Source organism: Neophocaena asiaeorientalis, unplaced genomic scaffold, assembly GCF_003031525.2.
Source record: "Neophocaena asiaeorientalis asiaeorientalis breed wild unplaced genomic scaffold, Neophocaena_asiaeorientalis_V1.1 scaffold641, whole genome shotgun sequence".
Classification (NCBI taxonomy): domain Eukaryota; kingdom Metazoa; phylum Chordata; class Mammalia; order Artiodactyla; family Phocoenidae; genus Neophocaena; species Neophocaena asiaeorientalis.
In genome coordinates, this window is record NW_020173730.1 from 853708 (window position 1) to 869649 (window position 15942).

The window sequence follows — 15942 nt, forward strand, 5'->3', positions numbered from 1 at the left end:
CCCAGCCGCTCCGCGGCATGTGGGATCTTCCCGGACCGGGTCACGAACCCGCGTCCCCTGGCATCCGCAGGCGGACTCTCAACCACTAGGCCACCAGGGAAGCCCGAGAAAGAAATTTTATATGAAATATTTAAAACCACATTTCCTTAGAACTTTTGGAATACATGGCCACAAAATGATGAATTATCTTGTTATAATCATGAGTAAGTTATAATTGCTGATAATTCTAATGTTGATGCTTAGGTAATACTCCAATTTTCACTTGCTTGTAACCACATTCCTATGAGTCCAGGAATCAGATGAGGTAAACACATAGCTAAGGATGCTGAAAAATAGAAGAAAATAGTACACAGAAAATTCACTTGTAAGAAGAAAAGTAGATATATTTGCATGTATACACAAATAAACATGTATTTTTACAAAAACTAAGTGGATTCAAAGTGATCTGATATGTTAATGCACTGGTCTGAATACTAGCCCAAGTCTGTTTTCCATCCTCTTATTTTATTTTTTCACCCCTGGGTTCTCCAATATTATGGGAAAAATTCACACAGGTGTGCTACTTCACTTTACTGCAACTTTCTGCCTCCAACATCAGCTGGGATCTCATGGTTATTTAGAAAATCATTTTTGTCTTTAGTCTTTTCCTTCTTGTACTTTCTATGGTAGATATAAGCATTTAACATTTTTTTTCTCTAGGCCTCTGCCCTAGCACCTCCAAGCCACAACTTTACTGGTTAAGAAACCAGAGGTCTTAGAATGTGTTTCCTTCAACCTCCCTTACAATTTACCTCTAGTAGTACCCATCTTCTATGCATTCATCAGAATAGTAAATAATAACGTGATTCATCATTTATTGAGTATTTGCCATGTGCCAAACACTGTGCTGAGTACTTTATATACAATAATTAATTTAGATCCCACAATACCCTTACAAGATAAGCATCTTTGGTCGCATTTTTTACAATGACAAAAGTGAATTTCAGGGGAACTAAGTAACTTGTCCAAAGCTTGTAGCTAATTACTCACTGAAAACAGATTTAAATCCAGCTCTGTCTATCACTACGTCACCCTGCCTCTCAAAAGTGTTCTAATGCCTATCCTAAGACCTCCACTTCTGCACAGGGATACTACATTCATAAATTATTTTCACTACTGTATCTTTCTTTCTTTCTTAACCCAGTACTGAGAAAAGGTACCTAAATTGCTATATTTAAGTGGTGTTGGGAAAACTGGACAGCCACAAGCAAAAGAATAAATCTTACACCATACACAAACTTAACTCAAAATGGATTAAAAACTTGAACAGAAGACCTGAAATCATAACACTCCTAGAAGAAAACATAGGCAGTAAACTCCTTGAGATAGGTCTTGGAGATAAATTTTGAATCTGAGAACAAAAGTAAAAGCAACAAAAGCAAAAATAAATAAGCGGGACTATATCATACTAAAAACTTTTGCACAACAAAGGAAACCATCAACAAAATGAAAAGGCAACCTACTGAATGGGAGAAAATATTTGCAAATCACATATTTGATAAGGGGTTAATATCCAAAGTATATAAAGATTTCATATAAACTCAATAGCAAAAACGCAAACAATCTGATTAAAAAATGAGCAGAGCATCTGAATAGACATTTTTTCCAAAGAAGACATTCTGATGGCCAACAGGTACATGAAAAGATGCTCAAAATCACTAATCATCAAGAAAATGCAAATCAAAACCACAATGAGCTATCACCTCACACCTGTTAGGATGGCTGTCATCAAAAAGACAAGAGATAACAAATGTTGGTGAGGATGTAGAGAAAAGGGAACCCTTGTGCATTGTTGGTGGGATTGTAAAATGGTGCAGCCACTGTGGAAAACAGTATGGAGGTTGCTCAAAAAATTAAAAATAGAACTACCGTAAGATCCAGCAATTTTACTTCTACATATTTATCTGAAGAAAATGAAAACACTAATTCAAAAAGATACGTATATCTGTATTCCCATGTTCATTGCAGCATTATTTACAATAGCCAAGATTTGGAAACAACCTAATTGTCCAACATTGATGGATGAATTGATAAAGGAAATGTGGTATATATACACACAATGGAATATTATTCAGTCATAAAAAAGAGTGAGATCTTGCCATTTGCAACATGGATGGACCTTGAGGGCACTATGCTACATGAAATAAGACAGATAAAGACAAACACTGTATGAGCTTTCTTATATGTGGAATCTAAGGAAAAAAAGCAAAATAAAAAAGCAAATAAACAAAAACCCAAGCTCATATATACAGAGAACAGACTAGGGGTTTCCAGACGTGGTGGGTGGGGGATGGGGGAAATGGGTAAACTCTCTTTTTAGTTTAAATAAATTGCTTAATTTTTACAATTAATAAAATAAATACATAAAAATAAATTGTGATACTTGGATTAAAAACATGACTCATGTAATTTATATGTTTTCATTTAAAAACAGATTTTTAATAAAAGCAGATATATATTTCTATATTGGTTACATTAATAAAATTCCTTAACAAAATGTAAATAGATAATTTAGATCTTAAAGCTATGTGGGGCTGAAAGATTAACTGACTTCCATTGAGCTTCCAGTAAAAACTCAAAATACCAGGTCACGCTGGTAACAAGCTATCATCTCCCACTTTCTGTTCTTCTACAGAGTGGAAAAGAAAGATGAAGTTCTTGCCTCTTCAATTTTTCAGTAATTTCTCACTTTTTCGGAGATTCATTCCTTCAGAGGTAGAAAGTGGTTTAGCAACATGTGCAGACACAGCTAATATTTTAAAGAAATGTGTCCTCTCTTTAATGGTCCGGACAAACATACACCCTAACTGCCTTCAGTGAGTTTTCTCACATGACTTAACAAAACTTCATCAGCCTAAGTCTTCAATAGCTTCGATTAATTGTGCTGCTTACATATGTAAGTTTAATTCCCTACATCCACATAGCAGCAGACCCTTTTTCTTCAGCTGTTAAGAATTAACTTCAATAGTTTAAGCACCATGCTAACACACCAGAAGTCTGTCTTGTGGAATATTTTCTCTCCAGCACCTATACAGAGTATAGGGAAATTTTATTAAAATTTAAAACCCTGGAAGGGTTACATGAATCTGTTGTTTTGAATACCATGAAGTATATCAAAATCCAGAGGCCATAATATCTTTAAGCTTTAATATAAGATCAGCTTGTTTTACAATATTAGGTTTGAAAATATTTTAAAGCAGTTTTTAAAACATTTTTCTCATCTCTTTTGATTCAAAGTAAGCCAAATAATGATCATAAATAATTTGTGTATTTAAGTTTTACATATATAACATCTTTTTATATAACTAAACCTGTACCTTTAAAGACTGAGTTTTCTTTCATTCAGATTAGAATGTAGCTACCTAAATCCCAAAAGGATGTTAGTTATATCTGCAGTTTATAAACAGCTTGTCAATCACTGATACAATTCAAAAACTCCATGCATATTTATTGCTGCATTCATTTTTAAACAAATATTGCAAAATATATCACACATTGTGAGTAACGTCACCTAAATGCTAAAACACCCTGTAAATATCAATTCTTAATGGTAGGTTCCTTGTCTATCATTAAAAATAAATATCAGCTTCTTGTCCACTTTCAATTTTGCTGAACGCCATCATATAAACTAGCTATAATGATTCAAAATACCCTATATTTTTTCTATCATTTCTCAATTTTTCTTCCATACCCTAAATACTCATAATCTATTTGAAAATTAAATGTAAGAACTATTTACAGACCTCCATCCATCTTTCTGGAGATAACTGAAGGCTCCATCGACAACACTTGCAAAGAACTGCCCTCCCGTGATGAAGAGGGTATTAATGGTGACTAATCGACCTCTTAAATTGGGGGGTGAGACCTCAGCGATGTACACTGGCACTGTCATAGAAGCAATGCCTATAAAGGAACAATAAAAAGTAAACATTAGACATTTATCCAAGATTTCTGTTGTCATAGATATTAAGACAGATTAAGACATACACACACATATACGGGCTTAGTTTTCTACTTTAAACAAAGGTTTACCACATATTTAAAGATTTTGTTTATAAGTAGTGACTACTGCAGATAAGATGTGAGATACCAATCTCTGAGTATCATTTTTCATATCATCACTTGAAAGCCTACAAACGAAAGTACCCCTAGAGATCTCAGATAACTTTAGAATGTATGTCAGTATGCTTTATAACTTTTTGAAAACTAAAAATAGGAAAATGCTCTCTAGATAGAATATAATTATTGAAATATTGTTGGTCCATATGGAAATGTAATCAGACAATGGCAAGAATAAAAAATTATCCCAAAATACATATTTAACTATTCAAAGTCATCATTTCCAGTAGACATGCCAAAACTCTTAATTGGTTTACTAATTAGATGTCTATACATTAAATCACCTTACTCAACTGGCTAGATGTACATTTCAGAAACAGCTTACAATGAATAGTAACTTGGGAATTTACAGTCTTCAAAAACAGATGATCTTAACCATAAAACAGATGGTTTTGTGGATAACGTGTATTTGGTTATATACGCTTTAAACTTTTTTCTATATAAAATTAATACAGCATAATCTATGGTGGCAATTCTCAAACTTCACGGATCACTAGAATCACTTGTGTGTCTTTTTTTAAAAATGAAGATGCTACAGATTCAATGCAATCCCTATCAAACTACCAATGGCATTTTTCACAGAACTAGAACAAAAAAAATTCACAATTTGTATGGAAACACAAAACAGCCCAAATGGCCAAAGCAATCTTGCGAAAGAAAAACGGAGCTGGTGGATTCAGGCTCCCTGACTTCAGACTATATTAAAAAGCTACAGTAATCAAGACAGTATGGTACTGGCACAAAAAAAGAAATATAGATCAATGGAACAAGATAGAAAGCCCAGAGACAAAACCCACACACATATGGACATCTTATCTTTGATAAAGGAGGCAAGAGTATACAATGGAGAAAAGACAGCCTCTTCAATAAGTGGTGCTGGGAAAACTGGACAGCTACATGTAAAAGAATGAAATTAGAACACTCCTTAACACCATTCACAAAAGTAAACTCAAAATGGATTAAAGACCTAAATGTAAGACCAGACACTATAAAACTCTTAGAGGAAAACATAGACAGAACACTCTATGACATAAATCATAGCAAGATCCTTTTTGACCCACCTCCTAGAGAAATGGAAATAAAAACAAAAATAAACAAATGGGACCTAATGAAACTTAAAAGCTTTTGCACAGCAAAGGAAACTGTAAACAAGATGAAAAGACAACCCTCAGAATGGGAGAAAATATTTGCAAATGAAGCAAGTAACAAAGGGTTAATCTCCAAAATATACAAGCAGCTCATGCAGCTCAATATCAAAAAAACAAACAACCCAATCCAAAAATGGGCAGAAGACCTAAATAGACATTTCTCCAAAGAAGATATACAGATTGCCAACAAACACATGAAAGGATGCTCAACATCACTAATCATTAGAGAAATGCCAATCAAAACTACAATGAGGTATCACCTCACACCAGTCAGAATGGCCATCATCAAAAAATCCTACAAACAATAAATGCTGGAGAGGGTGTGGTGAAAAGGGAACCCTTTTGCACTGTTGGTGGGACTGTAAATTGATACAGCCACTATGGAGAACAGTATGCAGGTTCCTTAAGAAATGAAAAATAGAACTAGCATACGACCCAGCAATCGCACTACCGGGCATATGCCCTGAGAAAATCATAACTGAAAAAGAGTCATTTACCATAATGTTCATTGCAGCACTATTTACAATAGCCAGGACATGGAAGCAACCTAAGTGTCCATCGACAGATGAATGGATAAAGAAGATGTGGCACATATATACAATGGAATATTACTCAGCCATAAAAAGGAATGAAATTGGGTCAGTTGTAGAGACATGGATGGACCTAGAGACTCATACAGAATGAAGTAAGTCAGAAATAGAAAAACAAATACCATATGCTAATACATATATATGGAATTTAAAAAAAAAAAATCGTTCTGAAGAAGCTAGGGGCATGACAGGAATAAAGACATAGACGTAGAGAATGGACTTGAGGACCCGGGGAGAGGGAAGGGTAAGCTGGGAGGAAGAGAGAGAGTGGCATGGACATATATGCACTACAAATTATATAGAAATGTAAAATAGATCGTTAGCAGGAAGCAGCTGAATAGCACAGGGAGATCAACTCGGTGCTTTGTGTCCACCTAGATGGGTGGGATAGGGAGGGTGGGAGGGAGGGAGACACAAGAGGGAGGAGATATGGGGATATATGTATACGGATAGTTGATTCACTTTGTTATGCAGCAGAAAGTAACACACCATTGTAAAGCAATTATACTCCAATAAAGATGTTTTAAAATAAATAAATAAATAAATAAAAATAAAATGCAGATGCATTCACCTCACCCACCCAAATATATTAAGTAGAAAACTACAGAGGTGGGAGATGAGCCTGTCTTTTAAAAATCCTACAAGTGATCCTGATGCTCACCACATATTTAAAAAATTACAGTTCTATGGTATACAACTTTGAGCCAATTCTAAATTATTTCTTAAGAGAAAATCTTTGCCCTGCTGGCCATATCTAGCTCACTTCCCAGTGGCACTTCCAGTTTCCAGATATGTCTGGTTATTTAACATAAATCTAACATCTAATCAACAGTCAGCAAAAGCATAGTGAAAAAAAGGATTATCTAAAGTAATTAAATCTTTTTATATTTGTAGATACTATAAACAGATACCCAGTTTAAGCAAGAACATCAATGGGTTGCATAATAGACCCATGTAGAATTGTTTTTAATGAATTGATCTTTACGATGTCAAAAAATAGCCTGCTGCTGGGCTTCCCCGGTGGCGCAGTGGTTGAGAGTCCGCCTGCCAATGCAGGGGACACGGGTTCGTGCCCCGGTCCGGAAAGATCCCACATGCCATGGAGCGGCTGGGTCCATGAGCCATGGCCGCCGAGCCTGCGCGTCCGGAGCCTGTGCTCCACAATGCGAGAGGCCACAACAGTGAGAGGCCCGCGTACCGCAAAAAGAAATAATAATAAAATAAAATAAAATAAATAGCCTGCTGCTATTGAAGGTATCAGCACTAAGAAATCCTGTGGCTGTGTTTTCTGTACAAGGGCTGAAAAGTTGCCATTTACCACATTCCGACAAAGGAGAAACTCCTCTCTAGTCTCAGCAGCTGCAATAGTTGTGTTTCTCAATAACTGACTTCTGTTTGTTTATGGGCACTATAAATCACATAGCCATCTTTTATCTCCCTTTTTATGTAGAAGTCAGAGAGGCACACCTCTACCAAGTGTTTTGGACTTCATGGTACTTATTCTGTGAACTAAACTCCTTCCTGATGCCACAATCATCTCCAATTTCATCTATTTTAGATATTTTTTTGCTATGTATTTGTTTGCTTTGTTCAAAGGTAGAACAAATAAACAGATCAAGAAGATTTATTTAAATAGTACATATATCTACTTCTGGAATATTCACTGTATTGTTGTAAAACTACTGGTAAGCATTTATTGAGTTTGTACACAAGTCAGACCATTAAGTCTCAGAACTATATACTCTGTATTTTCTACCAATGTTATTTGCTACTGTAGTGCTTGTCGGTATATGGTGATGGTGAAAAAAATCATATGATTTTATGAGTTTCATAAAATAATAAGCAAATATTAGTAGACAAACTATGAATAGTCGTTATAAATGAATCATCACCTAAACTGCTGAAAGTTTCCATCTGACTGCTAATCAATTTAATAGCACAGACTACTCTAAATCGACTTTTATTTAACTTGGAAAGAGGAAACATTAGCTGCAAATGTTGACCTGTTAACTGTATATTCTTTTTAGTTCTTTTATGATTAGAACATCTCAATAAACTTTCAAAATCAGGTAACAGTAACTGATTAGATTTCTTTTTCTGCTTTGGTCTGGCTGTAATTCAGCTGCTCTCTTTAGCCAGAGATTTTTACTCAGCCACCTAGCAGGGGACTTGAGCATGGGAAATCAGCACTGTAGTTTTAGGCAGCACAAGCTTTTCACAAAGCCCTTAGATTTCACTTGATAGCAAACGCAGAGATGTCCTCAGGCCCTTATAAATGTTGATTATTAAGAATAAATACCAGAACATTGAAAAGTAAATGGCAAATGGAAGACTAAAATACTATAAAAACTCACTGGATTTAGAGTTGGAAAGAATCCCAAAAGATCTGTCCAAGTGCTCACACTGACTTAATGCTGTTACAACTGCCTACATCCCATTAGATATTACAGATGGACTGATTATTTTATTTAATCGTCAGAACATCCCTATAAAGGACATATAATTATCCCCACTTTACAGAGAAGGACCTTACCCCAGGTCATACAGGTAAGTAGAAACAGAATTTGAATCAAAGATTCCAGAACTCAATTTTGAAAGCACTATGACTACAGTGACTGTCCCACAGAGGTGGGTAGGCTCCGCAAACAGTGGGTTTAAATTCCAGCCTTGCCACTTACAAGCTGGCTAAGTCTGGACAACTTATTTAACCTTTCTGGGTCTCTAGTTCATTTATAAATTTGAAGAATAAAAGTAACTCCTTCATAGGAGTTGAGATGATTCAATAAGTTAGTAGTGTGAAAGAACTTAAAATTGTGCCTAGCACACAGAAAATAATCAATAATGTCAGCAGTTATTTTTATTATTACAATACCTCTACTTATGAGTATGCCAACTTTTTTGATTCAGTGTGACCTTGTTAGGTGCTGGGATTATCAAGATGAGAAGTAAACAAAAATACTGCCCCTGCTATAAAGGAAGCCACATACAGCCCTACTCACAAAAACATGCAATCAAATAATTTCAAAATACCATGGTAAGGGACACAGTGCAGCTACACATTGGTTTCTATTTTGAGGTGCTGACAATGATTAAGTGGTAGCTAGGAAGGACTGGGAAGACAATTCTGCAAAGAAGAGCACGGGCTTAAAAAATATGAAATCAATTTTCTCAGGGGTAAATAGAGTGTGAAGCAGAATATATATGGAGATGAGAGACAGACAAAGCCCAAATCATGGAAGAAGTATCCTTTAATCAGCAAGTGCTCAACTAATACTTGATCTGAGCTGGGCACTGTGCTAACCACGAGGGATGAAGTGCTACAGGAGAGAGCACTTCATCCCTCGTGGAGCTTAGGATCTACTGTGCAAAATGTGTGGGAACAAGTAATTCGATTTCAAGAGCAATGGGTCTCATCAAAGGGACGGGCCCAGCCTGAGGAGCCAGAGAAACCTTGGATGAGGAGGTTGGGGGGCAGGGTGGAGGGTGAGGAGGGTGAAAGATACTTTAGACAACCAGACCAGCTTAAACAAAGGCCTTGAGGCAGGAAGAAATGCATCCTGTTGAGGAAGGGACTATTTTTAGAGACATAAGCAGAGACCAACCGGAGTATACAGGATCTTAGAGGCCATTATTAAGGGCTTAGTACTCAGAAACCTTTGAACAGTGTAAAGGAGGAAAAGGCATGATCAGATTCATGTTTTTAAAGGATCATTCTGGTTGGAGTACGGAAAATGGATTGCTGGGGAACAAGGAGTTCAGTGGCAGCAGCAGATATGGAGTAAAATGGAGAGACTCTAGAAGTATGTATTCAGTATCGAGGCTGAAGAGAACGTGAATGGAACTGTGAAGGAGAGGAAAAATTTGAGGATGACGTTCAGATGTCCGGAATAAGCAACGAGAAGCACGATAGATACTTTGCATGAAGATATTAGAGGAGAAGCAAATTTGTATGGAAGATAGTAAGGTCAAGTTTTAGACAGGCTGAGTCAGAGGTGCTCTGTGAAATATACAAGTAGAGAACAAGTAGAACACTCCACAAGTACGCTGGGAATATAGATTATTTACATGTAAATGTTCCCAGCCTCCTCTTTTCTCCTACCCAAATAGGAGCCTTTGCCAAACTAACTAACCTTTCCTTCCTCTCTCATCCTCAAGCGAGAATCTGGTGTTTGTCACCTAGTTCTTGGGCTGTTATAATGCTAGGCAAAAAAGGATGAAGAAAACATGGGCCAAAGATCTGGTTTGTGAGAAGTTCAAATGAAAACAGACTGCAGGGAGTTGTGAGTGAGAGTCTCAGGCTCAGTATGGAAAAATGGGAGCCCATAACTCAGGGACTGACTGAGGTTGGAGTGCGGGTGGGAGTGGATAAAAGATTTTTTGAAATATTGCTGAATTATAACCTCCATGCTATTATATTCTTTGAGACTCAAGTAAGGAGTAGTATTACTATTTAATTACTTTTAGTTGCTGGACTGTATTTCTTTAAATGCAATTCCAAACTGAGACTGGACTGGGCCCAGTGGAGTCTGGGAGTTATACAAATACCTGGAGCTCAAAAGATGGTTCTGTGTGGATGGTACATATAACGGAAACCATGGGAAGGATGAGATTTCCCAGAAATGGAACCCAAGAAGAATGCCTAGAACTGAGTCCTGAAAAATTCCAATATTTAAGAAGGAAGAAAGAAAAGAAGTGACCAGCAAGCATCTACCTTACCCTTGAATACTATATTATTTTCTACAATCTTTTTATGTTACCATTTTGTATTTCATGTAAGGTCATCCTTTCAATAGGTAGGTGGGACAGGTATCATTCACTATCCCCTTAGGAAAGGTAAAGAACCCCAGCCTCAGAGGCAGACAATAAGAAGTTTTCATAAAGTCCCATAGCAAGTTAACATCAAAGTGGATCTCATAGACTCACATCCCCTAATCTTTGTAATGTGTCACTGGAAGACAGACTGCCATGCCTCTATTTCAAATGTGACCCTTTGGAAATTTCTCAGGAACATTTTACTTTTGGCCCTATTACCTTAGTGAGCACGTATGAACTTCGAAAGGCAGAAGAGTCTGATCTCTTCCCTGCTCCTACTACCTGCTATGTGACTTACTGCCAGCAGGTGTCATGTTAAAGAGCTCAGATGAATTAGTAAGAAAAATGAGAACTGAATGTGATTACTGTATAATTTCAAGCTAGACGAGTTTAAAGTCTCCTTTCATAAAACTGCCTTATGAAAATGGAGAACTATAAAAGAATGCCAATGATCAGGAAGAGTAGTAGTAGGCTTCATGTTCACTACTCACATTTGTCCAATATGCAAATGTTAAGCACAGGCCTTGTTAACTCACTCTGCTGTCAATAAAACAACCTGGCGAGCCATCATTTGTGGATTTCTAAACATGATGTCTACTCTGGAAAAACCTTCAACATTAAGGCTATGTCACCCCAAAATCTCCTTTCCACTTTGGGGAAACAACAACTGTCCTTCTTATGAAGGACAGTTAAGTAATATTGTATGAGATCCTGCAAATTAAGAACTAAGTGCTTCACAAATGGATGTAATTAATGATATTTAAAGTTTAGGAGTATTCTATAAAGAGCTTTTGATTTCTGCCCTATTCAAATCACTAATTAAATAAAATAAATATCTCATAAAGAAAGAACAAATTCTTAATTATCCATACTAAACTCATGAATTGAAATTAACATAAAGAATGTAGTGGTACAAGTTCTTGTTAATAGCTTATTAGAGTAAATACAACCACAAAAACCTGTGTTGGTATTGTTTCTGAATATTTTTTAAAAGTTTGATTTCTAAGAAAATAAAGAGGTCTACATCAATGAAAACTCATTATCATGTTTAGCTTGAGGAGCCTCACCAGAACACTGTCTCTCAGGTACTACAGCGCAACCCAATTCAACCATTCTTATACTGCCAAGCTGATTCACCATAAATGGCACAAAATGCTCTTGAGCTCAAAAGTTGGCTTTCAGAATCTGCTGGAAGCCTTTTTAAAGCCCTGAGTCAGAAGTATAAATAATTTCATAACCAAATAGCATTAGAAAATCCTGTTGTGATGGGTAAATTCCCATGAATCACAGCAGCCTCTCAGCATGATAAGCCAGGCAGCAACTAATTAGCTTCTTAGAAGCACATGAAGCTACCTTTTAATAATAATGCTTCTTGAACAAGAATGATTATGAGGTCCTAATTTCATTTTGTAAATTACTGCTCTATGATCTCTAAAGAAAAATTTTAAATAAAAATAATCTGTCCAAACAAACAGTATCCCTCACTGTAGTTGTTTCAGTTCGGCTGTCCTGCCCAGGACTGGTATGTCTGCACTCTTCTAAAATCAAGTATCTACATTTACCAGATTATGTAGATACTACATAATCTGGTAAATGTAGATCTACATTTACCACTTTAGAATCCAGTTTTTGTTTTTGTTTCTTTTCTGAAAAATAAGGCTTAAGGCACATAAAAACTGCTGGGCAACTTCAAAGAGCAGTAGGCCGCAAAGTGATGAAAATATATACAACACCAAGTGCCTGTAACAGAAGCGTCAGGTTATGAGAAAGATTCTATCTATGGGGATAACTACCAAAGTTCACGTTCTACAGCGTTAAAAAACCTCCTAACGAGGCATTACAAACATATCACCATCATTTCAACTCAGTAAAGTCTCTCACAACCTAAATGCCCCCTTCCGTTTTTATTACTTGAGAATATTCTATTGATCTGCCAATGTCCTTTTTTACTGGTAACATCTCAGTAGAGCCTGTATCACATTGTTTCTCAAAGCAGGACTACAAGCCCTTTAATGGAATGTTCATATCTCATGTACCTTCTGAACTATAATTGGTCTACGTGTCAAGCACAGACCTGGGCTTAACGGTTGTCGCTTAATACTATAGGATGCATACACAAAACCATATCCTTTTAAGTTAGTCTTAATAGATTGGTTTTATACTAAATATATTATTTATTAGGGAAAATTTGGAACTACAAGAAGTAAGGTAATTAAAAATCCCCTTTAAGCACACCATCCGTAGATAACCACTATTAAAATTTGGTTATAACTTGCAGTGTTTTTTCCATAAGTCTTTAAAGGTAACTTTAACTCATTATACTGCAAATATTTTCATTCTAACTATTCTTTTCCATTAAGGAGTTTCAAACTTCTTACATAAGCTAGGCAGGTACCATAAATATAGAAGCTGACTGAGCATAAGATATAAGGTAGAAAGCTGCTTACATAACAACTAAGGTACAATACACTATAGGCCAATGAAAACAGCCAAACAAAACACATCCCTATGTAGCCATATACAACACTCTTGATACTGGTTTAGCACCCTTATAGTACAAAATCATTTTAAGTAACAGTATAACATTCCAGCATTCAGATAAGGTGAAAAAAGAAGTGTTCCTGGAACACACAGATGTAACCAAGGAAGGAAAATAACAGAGAAGGAAAAAATTTCTTTATGGAGAGAGAGAGCAAATATAGAAATTACTAGATATGTAAGAAATTTCTTACAATAGAGTTTCAAGGTTATAAGAGAAAGACAGCTGTATGAAATGCTACAAAAGCAGAAGCAGTATGCTTTTACACCTGACAAATGGAATGCACAAAGGTTAATAAGAAATCAATACCTTCTCATCAAGGCAGTGAATTTAGCAGACAGCAACGTAAGTGGTGCTTTGTCATATTTAGCTCTAAGTGACATCTAAGGACAACAACAGTGTGGACCTAAGCGGGAGCTAAAATCTGTGAATTGCTGTAGGAACAGATAAAATACTTAAGAAATATATACAGAGTAAGATAAGCTCAGGGCTAGAAGTTACCTATAGAAATATTCATCCAATAGATATAATGAGTTGAGGAGTAAAATAGAAGGAACTATTAAAGAAAATATTAAAGTGGCAAAATAATAAATGAACACACCCTTCAAAAACTGTTTAAGCTGTTCTTCAATATGGGGTTGGGCCTTACCTAAAATGCAAGAAGAGAGCAAGGTGGAGGGAATTGGTTTAAGTAAAAAGACAAAAGAATAGAATTAAACAGCGAAATAGGTAGGGTACAGAAGGGTTGCAAGAATGCTAAAAATTTAATAGCAGAATATATAATTACATAAGTAAACACCATATTGGAGGCAGTAAATAATAGAGATAAGTATGTGTGAAATTTGAACCAGTGTGGAACATCAATTTGAGATGTTCTCCAAGAACGGAAAGCAGAAGTTCCAGTTCAAGATGGCAACCTAAGAAGACTCTGAACTCACCTCTTCTCACAGACACACCAAATCTACAGCTATTTATGGAACAATTTCCTCTGAAAAAAAACCTAAACACTGGCAGAGCAACTGCTTCACATCAGGCAAATGAGAGGCAAACAACATCCAGCACCCCAACTTTTAATATGGGCACCTGAGAGATGAGCCCCCAAAACATCTAGCTTTGAAGACCAGCAGGACTCACACCCATGAGACCAACGAGGCTGGGATGAACTGAGGAATGGCTCCTAAAGGGCCAGTGCACAGACGCATCCACCCAGGTTCCAGTGGAGAAGCGGCCCTCTGAAAAGTGACCAGACTTTTTACGAAAGAGACTCATTTTCGACTTTTAAATAAAGTGTTGGTCTGAGGGGCAGGGGCCTCCTGGGATACTCTATGGATATGCGGGCTGGTGGGAGCCATTGTCCTGCTCTCTCTCTGCCTTGCTAAACCTGGCAGGCACCATCTCCCCACCACAACACTTTATTTTCCCTTTCCCCCAGGTGCCATCTTTATGCTCCAGCCAGTGGGTGCCATCTTGCACACTCTCATCTGCCTTGCTAAAGCCAGTGGGTACCATCTTTTTATTTTGTTTCTTTTATTTTCCATTCTTTTCCTTTCCTCAGCAGGTGCCATCTTTGTACTCCCCCTCTGCCATGCTCCAGAGCTCCAGTATTTCCCAGAGGGAAACTTCTACACGTATCTGGAGCCTGTTTTCACCCATGACCTGTTTTTGGCAGCTGCCACCCAGGGGATGCCCCTTGATTTCCTGAAGCTCCTGGCTCTGGAGGACAGTGGGCTTTTGTCCCTTGGTCCCCTGGGATTGTAACAATTGGAGAGACAGTTCTTGGCAGACGGCCACTCTCAGTGCCCTGCACAGATAGCAGGCTAAAACACACCCTAATCTTTCTCACAAATAAGCCTATCTGCCTGTCCAGAAGCTTTGGCCTGAGGGGCTGGTTTCTGGTTTGGCACACTTATAGGGCCTACAGAGGGGCTGTCAGTGAACAAAGGCTGATGAATGCAATCTTTGCACTCTCCTTCTCTCTCACTCCAGCTCATCAGCATCTTACAGAAAGGAGCTTATGCACTAGTCCGACACACTGATTTTTGTGGCTGCAGCCAGGGAACAAACACATCTATGACACCTGGCTCTGGTGGCCAGTGGGGCTTAGCTCACAGGTCCCACATGACTGTAACCAACATAGAAAGAGTTCTTAAACAGCTACCACCCCCAGGGCACAGGAAGAGGCAACAGACTCAAGAGCTCATCTTTCTGTGAAAGAGGACTATTACCGTGCCACCACAGCAGCAACATGAGGGGTAGGCTTCTAATTAAACACACATCTAAGGTCTGACTGTAAACCTTTCCTGAGACCTTGGAGGGAGGTTACTAACTTTACATTCTCCCTCTGCAGCACTCCAGAGCACCAGAATCTCTCCAAGGGGAGCTCTTATACATACCTGGTTCCCCTGTTTTTATGACTGGTGCCTTGGTTTTTATGGCTGCTGCCTATGAGATACCCCTTGATCACCTGGTTCTGGTGGCCAGGAGGGCTTATGTTCCTAGGTCCCACAGGACTGAAACAATCAGAAAGACAGGACTTGGCAGGCTACCACCCCAGAGCACAACACAGATAGCAGACTAAAACACACCGCTAGTCTTTCTGTGAAAGAAGCCTCCTTGCTAGTCATGGAGGTTCAGCCATAGGGGCAGGCTTCAGCCTTGGCACACAACTAGAAGCTATGGCGGTATGCTCAGGGAT

General features: G+C 37.6%; 1 protein-coding gene across 1 annotated transcript in view; it reads right to left on the minus strand.

The window, feature by feature from the left end:
• The window catches only part of SLC2A13 (solute carrier family 2 member 13), a 412288-nt gene that overhangs the window by 328534 nt on the left and 67812 nt on the right, over nt 1-15942 (minus strand). The window contains exon 2 of the mRNA XM_024750867.1: nt 3783-3942. Coding sequence (XP_024606635.1) covers nt 3783-3942 — 160 coding nt within the window. The remainder of the gene's footprint in view (nt 1-3782; nt 3943-15942) is intronic.